Source organism: Tetrao urogallus, assembly GCF_951394365.1.
Source record: "Tetrao urogallus genome assembly, chromosome: 3".
Taxonomy (NCBI): domain Eukaryota; kingdom Metazoa; phylum Chordata; class Aves; order Galliformes; family Phasianidae; genus Tetrao; species Tetrao urogallus.
Window position 1 is genome coordinate 22,556,578 of NC_136815.1, and position 10,012 is coordinate 22,566,589.

The 10,012-nt window shown below is 50.1% G+C and overlaps 1 protein-coding gene across 1 annotated transcript; it reads left to right on the top strand.

Annotated features, from left to right (window-relative positions):
• Positions 1–8,066: 8,066 nt before the first annotated feature.
• LOC306944517 (GSK-3-binding protein-like) lies at positions 8,067–8,675 on the top strand (the record flags this gene model as incomplete). The annotated part of the gene is made up of 1 exon (XM_079533058.1): positions 8,067–8,675. The coding sequence occupies one exon, from the start codon at positions 8,067–8,069 to the stop codon at positions 8,562–8,564; it is 498 nt and encodes a 165-aa protein (XP_079389184.1). The 3' UTR covers positions 8,565–8,675.
• Between the last annotated feature and the right edge of the window lie 1,337 nt (positions 8,676–10,012).

Below are 10,012 nucleotides of genomic sequence, written 5' to 3' on the forward strand. Positions count from 1 at the left end.
TGTGTTAAAAGCCCAACAGAGGGAATTTCTGAAATGCATGGGCTCTGAACACCAGAGATATATAGCTTGAGTAACGTCTTCCTCACTGAAGATGATGATCTACTGTGTATTTCTAAAGAAAGCTATAATGAAAGTAAATAATACTAAGTGTTTTATAAAGTGGTTCATTAACTGAAAAAGGATGTTTCTTCCTTGGATAAACTGTCTTAGAAATGTTCCTTCGGGGTCCTGCCTTCATTTTTAAAACAGAATTGTGCCAGCAGACCTACTTTATATAGTTTTACATCAATTTTGCAATCAGGCTTTCTATTTACAAGCTCTCTGGGCTTAACTTCGCTGCAAAGTTAACCTGAGTTAGAATTTATTTTGCTTATAATCAGAATCCTTTCTACATCAGAAAAAAAGAAAAATAAGCCTGAGTCTGCAGTTGCTTTTCATTTGAGGCAGCGAGGCTAACAGGAAGATACAGGCTGGTATGACAGTGAGCCTAATCGTCAGCTACTCTGCATTGTGAGCACAGGTTTGCACTATTTGAATGCTGCTGATCTTCCTATGCCTTCCCACTCATCTTTCCTTATTCCAGCAGGATCCTGCTAATACCTGGGCCAAAAGTAATGGCTCAGTCACTGACAGGGCTGACCAGAGCCATAAGTGGTCTGAAGAAACCACAGCCTATGGTTTCACAGTGTAAAGTTTTCACAGGTAAAAGCAGCCCCATCTTAGCCTTGTCTTAGCTTACTTAGCCCTGTCCCATTGTCCTTTCTCAGCTCTGCCCTCCTCAATCATAGCACTGCTCATTTCTGCTGACCGACCATTTTCTAAAAGTCCAAAAATGAAGTGTTTTTAAGAAAGATCACTGGCTCACCACGTGGAACAGCATCATTTTGCCAGCACAACAGTGAGAGCTTCAGTGTGAGCACTGAAGCAGGTCTGAAACCCTACAGCAGTATTGGTACTAAGAATTTCGCATTCAGAAGCTCAGCACCAGGCACAAGTGAAGGTACAAAGACATGCTCCTTGGGGAGCATGAGGCTCCAGGTGTCCCTTTATACCTTAAAAACTGTCTTGAAAGTGCTCCCACAGGAGCAACAGATTACTTGTAAATGCCAACACATGTCACTAGTATTCAATAGGTAATGATAAACTCTGTCTCTTCAGGTTTCCAAGAGAAAGAGTAGATGTTGCACAGACTGATGTGGTTCAGTAGTACGGTGGTGATGGGTTGATTATTGGACTAGGTGGTCTTAGTGGTCTTTTCCAACCTTAATGATCTATGATTCTATGAGAGAAGCTTGAGGACAATTGGCTGTAATTTTCCCAACAGAAAGCATCTGAAGCCCCATGACTCGAACTTCTGAAATATAGTCCTGTCTCTCTGCAAAAAGGACAGAACCAGAGAATCAAAATGTCCAGCAGCCACTGTTCTTACATTGTACAAGTTGCTGATGGAAAGAAGAAACAGGGAAACGCAAAGAAGTTGCTGCTGTTTTCTGTAAAATATTGAAAAAGTTTCTCATAACTGGAAGGAAGTTTTCTTTGCTGCTCTTAATTTACATGATGCTAGCAAGAGGGAAGAGCAGGCAGTTATTCCAACATGCCCAACCTGCACCTCTGTAGCTCCACAATTGCTACGAGTCTACATTTGCTGTAGAGGAAAGTGAAAGCCTTGGCCAATTTTAGTGCCCTTGGCTGTGAACTATGGCTGTTCAGCAGGACCCTCAAGAGAGGAAATGTGAACAAGGCGGGAATGTTTCCATGCATCTTACCTTGAGTCAGGGCTTTTTTTCCCTAAAGTCTTGAGCACTGTACATCAGAAGAAGCTAGGTGATGTGACCTGTGATACTTACTCTAAATTATGCATGTTTAACAGCACCCAAGGACCTCATGAAATCTATTACATTGGACACTGAACACTGAAAGGTTTGCAACCTAAAGGGCTGTTTTTCATTATCCACTGAGGGTGAATTTAGCTCTAAACAAAACATACAGGAAAACACAGTTGCTAGTGCAATGGAAATTATTACTGGGTAATAATTTATGGATCTTGTTTGTTGACTTTGCTATTGCGAAATTCACTATCTAAATATATTGGCTTGATTTAATAAGGGAAAATCAGGCTGACCTAATAGGTGACTGTAAGAAAAAACATGTGGCCAGGGTTAAAAAAAAAAAACAAAAAAAGACTTGAAATAAGTCAGTGATTTACAAATGCTTGTGAATTTTTAAGTGTTAATAGGAAAAAATGGAATAGAAAGAACACAACCAGATCAAAAGGACTGTGTTAGCTTAAAAGGGGATCTGGCTGTCAAAGGCTCATTTCTGAGAAGGAAAAAGAGAAGATGCATCAAGAAGCTAGACCCACCTGTCTTGTTCTTAAGGGATTAGAAAATCCCTTTAGACTGTAGCACCTATAGACTGTAGACCTATAGACTGTAGCACTGGCCAGGACTAAAACAAGTGGAAGAAGTGAGGAATTCATGATGACGTTAATAACACCACAAGGACTGGTGCTGGGTGAGCTGTAGTCAGTGAGCAGAGAGGAGGAAAGGTGACAAGCCTGTAAGCAGAGCCATGGAACCAGGATGTTTCTCACTGAGGACTGGCTGTGCTTCTTGAGCATGCTGGGCCCTGAATAACACAGACAAGTTAAAAACACGAAGTGGGGTTATCAGATCTCAGGTGCTGCCCTGTTTTCTTTTCTCCTTTTGAACAACATTCATCTTTTTCTAGCAGCTTAATGTCCAAAGTATGCATGAAGGAAGGATTTAGGCAAAGCAAGCTGCCAGTCTTACCCAGGTTCCATTGATGCAGCAGAGTTGGCTCCAGTCCTTGTGGGAGAAGTGCTCCCTTAATTTTAGACAAGTCTACTTCAAACACAATTAGACAAGAGTCTTTTCTTTCCCCTTATTTTTTGGCCTGCACGCTGAGTGAGACACATTACTTGTAACCATTATATACTCGTTTATTGATTGCGGCTTTTCAGTATTCGCTGTAGATAGGCTTGTTTTAACAGAACTGTCAAGAGACGTGTCTGGTTAACAAACAAATACGGATTGGAGGTATAACAGCACGGCTATTTTGTCAAGAGGTATAGAAATGCACTGAGAATTTTGACAACACATGCATGGCGTTTTCTTCTGAATCTTTGGTATTTTTCAAGAGATGTCACAGAAGTCTGTTTTTGTGGAATTTCAGGGCTGGCTCAATATTTTGTTTTCGTCTCTCCTTCATGCATTTTAATATTGAAAAGATCAGACAAATGGAAATTATTTACAGGAAATATGCATGTGGAAAATCCATAACAGCCCACAAGACCGACTGCACCGGCCCATTGCCTGTAATATAATGTCACACACAAAATGTATTCCAGTTATTAGGAAAGCTGGAAGTGAGTCAATTATGTGAATAAACAAAGACCTGGTCTCCCCGTAGTTTAATGCATCACTGAGGTATCCGAAGGCTCCTTTCCCACGCCTGCTGCCTCATTCCTGAACTAGCAGGAGCTGTTGTGCAAGGCAACTTGACAACCCATAATAACCAGGTAGCTCGGCACACTGGTCTGAAGCAATCCTTGCACACCGTTTGCACATCTGGGGCACAGGGGATGCACAAGTGCTTGTGGATGTCTGCGGATTAAGAGGAGGCTTTGCAGCTTAGGAAAAGGGAAGGATCGGGCTTCTCTGGTCCCTCCAAAGAGGAGACAAATTCTTGCCTCATGTGCACACGAGGGATACAGCAGGTTGGTCTGGCTAAAGGTGAACAAACCTCAGTAACTCAGCCAAAAGAAGTAACTCTGCCTGAAAGCTGGCTACACCGATAGCCTTGCCGGTACGCAACAGCTCTAAGGGAGAACTCTCAGGTAACCGAACAAGGGTAAGCAGCAGCAGTGCATGAAAGAATCAAGTCCCATAGATCTAAACGAAGGTTCTTGTGCTGTGACATAATATGATTATTTTAATTTCTTAAGAATGAAAGCCTTCACTTCAAAAGTGAACAATGCTGTTTCCATTAAGGTCTCTGACTGGGTGTCCAAAACCCCCTAGAACTGTTGGCCAATGTATTTATATTGATTCTGGGAGTCGGTGCAAGACTCATGACATTTCTCCTTATTAACTGCCTGGCTCTAGTGTGGTTGGATTTTGCAAGTTATGACACAGTAAATACATTTGTGTCACTTAGCAACCTCAGCTGTTTGTAAAGGAATGTCTTTTGTTCTTGGAAATGTATTATAAATGCAGGTTACAAAACGATTATAGGGGAATCTAAACTCGCCTTAGTTGGATGGCATTCTGGCCTCTCCCCATTCTGCATTGTAAAGCGTGCATAGGAAATTAATTTCCTTTGCACGAGCATCAGTCATTGGCACCGCATCTATTGTTATGAAGAGAAGCTCTGCATATTTAATAGATATGACAGAAGTTTCTGTTGAAAATAAAAGACATGAGAAACGACCATGGAAACAAAGGGCTGGAAAGGACCTCCTTGGCCCGGGGTTTGCTGAGGGCAAAGCCCTCCGACTGTTTCATAAACAACTCTATAAATACTTTACCATCATGATGCAATACTCCACAGCCGCTTTCATGAACTTATCAGTCTGATTTATTTTAACACGCAACACTGGAGCCTGAGATCAGAGATCACCCAGCTCCAGCACACGGGGTTTGGAAATGTAAACACCTGCACAAACTTGGTGTATTTCTCACGGCACATCAGCTGGGCTGTCGTTTCTGTGTCGGTGCTCAGAATGATCCTGAACATACACAAACATGCAGTGGAAGGACTCCTACTTATGCAGCTGAGATTACACTGGATTGCAGACTTCAGATGGGATTTAAGGGTTTTTCTTTGTTTGTGCTTAATAGGTTTAAAGCTCAGGTCACACCTGCTGGGACACCTTGTCAGGATCAGTACCTCAAATATAGGTAAGGTTTATAAACTGACCTTGATGTTCTGAAATGAAACACATTTCCAGGATACACTGTAAAATTATGTAAAAATTGGCGGTGGCCACATAATGGACACAATTAGTGCTTGTTTACGAAACCTGCAGGCTCCAGCCTCTGCCCGAGGTATCTCAAAGTCAAGGATTACTAAAAATAGCTTAGAGACTGTTTTCTAAAAATGTGAACAGATGAATGCAAAAGAAGAGAGCAGATGAGCCATAGAAATGAAAGGAACCAATTATTGTTTGCAACTGTAAAATCTTGCTAATAGAATGACTGAGACAATCATTTGCTGTGGTAATTTGGGCAGTCCCAGAACAGAAGCAGACAACACAGAGAAATGTAGCAACCCCAAGGAAAAAAAAAAGCCCAGAGTCCCAGAGTGATGTTCAAACTACAACTCAGGAAAAATGCTATTAGTGGTCAGGAAAACATTGTCAACAGTTCTGGAACTGTCTTCACCCTTTTATTTTTAAAAGAATTCGCCCCTATCCATAATTTTTTGGCTTTTTTTCTTTCATAACAAAAACTATTGTGCTAAACTGCTAAAGCAAAAGCAGCGCTCGAGAACCCACCACCAATACTAGAAGGCAAAGAACATTAACTTTGATTTTCCCAGTCTGAAAGAGAAAGCTGCTTTCCAAGGGCACTCCAAAGCCTTGCTAGAACTAACCTGAGGCTCAGCCAAAGGACTTCATGGATGCAGTGCAGGGAACCCCAGCCTCTACCCAGCAGCCAACCCTGTTATTTATGCTCACAAAATCTGCATTGGGGCACATATACGTTTGACAGCTGCTGTTATTGCAAAACACTGTTTGTGTTGTTCTTGCTTCTACAGGTGGGGAGGCACAAGTGAGCAGCTCATGGCTAACAGGCCGCTGTTGTGATCTCTGCCACCAACATCTGATCATGGCTGTTGACAGCACAGAGCATGCTCTTGGAGTTGGTCTGGGTTTAACCCCAGAAAGGTCACTGGATGCTGAGATCCAGCCTACACAAGAGCACAGAACGTAAATTCACACCGAGCCTCCTTTGGCATAGTTTTCCTTTGTAAGTAAATCAACAAAGGGCACTTCAGCCCAGATGTGGGAAATGTTGTACCCTCTGCAGCATTTAAACTCTTCACTCTTGCTGCAAAGTGCAGCTAGAATTCCAAAGTAGTGGGCTGAGGTTCATGTAATCCTCTAGAACGCAAACTGAAATGCCCTTCTGGCATATTTACAATACTCATTTTGTATAGGTGGGAAAGCTATTAGCCCCAGCGAGCAGTACCCAACGTAAATATTTTCAGTGGGCTCAGTCCTCACACCCCCAGCAGGTATTTAGTTGGTTGACTGTCAAGGGGGCACTACTGAAGTTTTGCATGAAAAAAGATCTGAGGAGATGGGATTCTGCGACTGGCTGCGCTCTGATCTCCCCATCTGGGCACTGATCTGCTCTGCACTGCAAACTTCTCCCAGCACTGCTGCTGGCTGGGGGTGCAGTGATGTGCCATTTGTGATTATCGCTGCTGGGCTCATGAAAGCCCCAGGTGTAGATGTAATCGTGAGCAACACTGTGCTTTTGCTGGAATAGCTTATTTTACTTTGTGGGAGGAGAAGAAAGGGCTGGAATAAGCTGCACCGGCTTATTGCATTTTTGCTTGTACAGAATACCAGATTACCTACTCAGAGGTGCTTTGAATATAGATCTCCTGTGGAACAGGAATTGATCCATCTACTGCATCTGTGCGGGCCTTTATTTCACTGGAAAACACCACATAGTGAGTAATGAGTGGTACAAGTGCTCGCTTAACATTCATCTGTAGAACAACGCGATCCGAGTTTGAACTGCCTGCTACCAACAGGGCATACAAAATCAGAAAGTGTCAGTCCATTGAGCATAGGTGAATAAATAACAGAGGTGCTGCATGCCTGCACCCAGAGGTGCAGCATGGGTGCACAGGGACGGGCACCAGGCACAGGCACAGGTACAGACACATAGGCTCTCTTCCATTCTGTGCACCGAGTGGAAGTGGCTCAGGGCAGCACGGACAGTCATCTCCAAGGCTGTCCCCTCTCCCGTGCCACGTGCTCACTCTCTGAGCAGGACGTGGTGCCGATAGCAGCTCCATGTGTGAGCAGCTGCCTCCATCGGCACTCCCACTGGTGTCAAGGCCGCTGCTATCACATACAATTACATGAATGAACACATCCCGGACTGTTTTGAAATCCAGGCAGTGCTATCAGAGGAACTCCTGCAGGATGGTGACAGGCTGAGCCATCCTCTGAGCCCCCGCGGACAGCCGCAGCAAAGCATGCTTCACTTCTGCTAGTGGTGATGGTGGGGACGAGACCCTCAAAGGCACTTCCGTGCTGGGGAATTAAAGGCAGGATCAGTAGGCAGCTGGAGGTAAAGGCACCGTGTGCACACCAAGCAGAGCAGCCACGAGCGCGGCCTGTGGAAGGTGCGAACACACGGGCAGCCGTGGCACGGCCGCGCTGTGGGATGAGAGCACCACAGAGGCAGCACGCGGCACCGCGAGCCGCTCCCGCCGGCGGCACCGCATCGTACGGGCATTCTGAGGAAAACGCCCGGCGTTAAAGGGAGCGCAGAACCACCCGGCCGCGCCCCCGCTGCGGGCTCCGCCAACGGGCCCCAGGGCTCCGCCGGCCCCGACGGACCCCCGGCTGCGGCGCGGACCGCCAGCCCGCCCTCGGCGCGCGGCCCCGCCCCTTCACGCCTCTCTGCCAATCACCGCGCCCCGCCCCGAACCCCGAGCTGCGGGGTTTGAAAGCGGGCCGGTCCATACACCGCGCAGACGGGGGTCGACGGCGCGGCGGGGTCGCGGGCCGGCGGGCGGCTGGGAGCGGAGGGCGTTCCGCCGGCCCGGGAGCGCCTCGCGGCAGCACGGCGGGGTCTCCTCGGGGCCGAGCGCCGCGTTCCGGCGGCGGCAGCGGGGGGCGGGCGGATCGGCGCCGGGCCTCGCCCCCCCCGCCCGGCGCGGTGGGAGGCGCCCGGGCTCCCGCGTCACCCATTGTTTACAAACCAACCCCAGCGGGCCGAGCTCCAGCCCCGACCGCAGCCGCCGGAGCCGCGCGTGCTGGCGGCGGTGCCGGTCCCGGTCCCGCCGCGCGGGCCGCCATGCCGTGCCGGCCGGGCGAGCGCTTCCTGCTGCTGGAGCGCTCGGTGGCCGTGGGGCCGGCGGGCTCCAAGGAGGTGGACGCGCTGGTGGCCAAGCTGGGCGAGGTGCTGCAGCTGAGCGCCCAGCGGGCGCCGCCGCCCCGCGGCTCCAAGCACCAGCCGGGGCCGGGCAGCGCTCGCGACCGCGCCGCGCCCTACTCGCCGCGCTGCTGCCCGCCCGCCCCGCCGCCCGCCGCGCCGCGGCCCGAGCAGCAGCGGGTGGCCAAGCAGCTGTGCGGCCGCGGCTGGCTGCGGAGCGCCGCCCGCCGGAGGAAGCAGCAGCGGCGGCCGCCGCCGGGCCCGCCCGACCCGCACGAGGAGGACCCGCACCGGCTCCTGCAGCAGCTCATCCTTTCCGGGAACCTCATCAAGGAGGCGGTGCGGCGCCTGCAGCTGGCGGCGGCCGCCGTGGGGAGCGGCGGAGGGGACGGCGAAGCGGCGGCCGCAGCTCCGCAGTAGGCGAGCGGGGGGCGACGGCCCGCTGCTCGGTGCCCGCTGCTCGGTGCCCTCCGCCCGACGGACCGCTCCTCCCCGCGCAGCGGAGCCCCGTGCAATAACCCCGGAGGGACCGGCGGGAGGTTTTTATTGCTTTTTATTTGAGACTTTATTATATATCTATCTATTTTTCCCCTCTTCGTGACTGTATGAAGCAGTTCGGGGAAAAAAAAAAACAAAAAAACAAAAAACCAAGAAAACAAATGTGAATACGGGAGGAGGAAGGCAGCTGGACTTACCCTGTGAGGCCGACGGGTGCTGCAGCCGGAGCGCATTGTTCCAGGAGGCCGCCGGAACCGGGCTTTTCTACAAAAAAATTAAAAGAAAAAAAGAAAAAAAAGGAGAAAAAAAATCCCCCCCTCCCCGACAGACTCTCAATGGCTTCGCTACGAGATGCGGCTGTTGGTTCCATTTATGCGCTTCGTACCGGAGTGTGTGCAATGTGTTCCTGGTTCGCAGGACGATGTCTCACTGAACCTGTCTGTATCGAATAAACGTGCTCGTGTTTGTACGTGCGCTCCGCGTCTCATTGTTACGGGGAGAGGGTTCCGCTTCGGGCAACGAACCCGCGGTGGCTGCTGGGGGGGTGGGGGGTGGGGGAAAACGGACGGTCCCTTCATCTCCCATTTTGCAGACGGAGCAACAGAACAAAAAAAAGCCCACGGCGAACCGCAGAGCAGCGGCTGCGGCCGCCGCCGCCGGGCCCCTTTGTTCGGAGCCGGGCGATACGGGCATCGGACCGCACCGAGGGCAGAACGGGGGCTGCGCCGGCAGTCGGGATTCGGCTTTTGGGGGAGAGGACAAAAGGAGGCATTGGTGTAGGCAGCGGGAATGGCACTTTTTTAAAAAAGCCATCGAAAGCGCAGGACGTGGCTGTCGTTGGGCTCCGGCACCCGGTGCGAATGCGGCGCGACCCCGCGCGAGGGTTCCCCAAATCGCGGAGCGGCCCCCGGCCTCCCGGCTGCGGAAGCGGACGGCATCGCCTTTGTCCGGGAGCGCGCTCCGAGCCGTGCCCGCCCCGTGCCCTTGGCGGCGTTGTGCGTCGCTCTGCCCCGGCGCTCCGCGCCCGCGGTGCTTCCAGCGCTCCGCCGTGCTCCTCCTGCACCGGGAGCGGGACGTGCTGTTACTGCTACCGCTACCCCTATCTTGGTTCAGTTATAAGCAGAACGCAGCGTTTCGATCTCAAGGTATGTGAAATGCACGGGAAGAAGATCAGCGCTTCGCAGAGCTTCCTTCGTTATGAACGTGCGAAGTCCTTCCTCTCTGAACTTGTGCTGCTTTTGTGGCGTTTTGCACTGTTTGAAATGGGCTCAGATGTGCTGTGTGTCCTTCACCTTGAACACGTAATACAGTGAGCAGGCTGTCCTTGCTTCACAGGGGCTTTCTGTGCCATGTTGCTCTTTCCTTCTTAA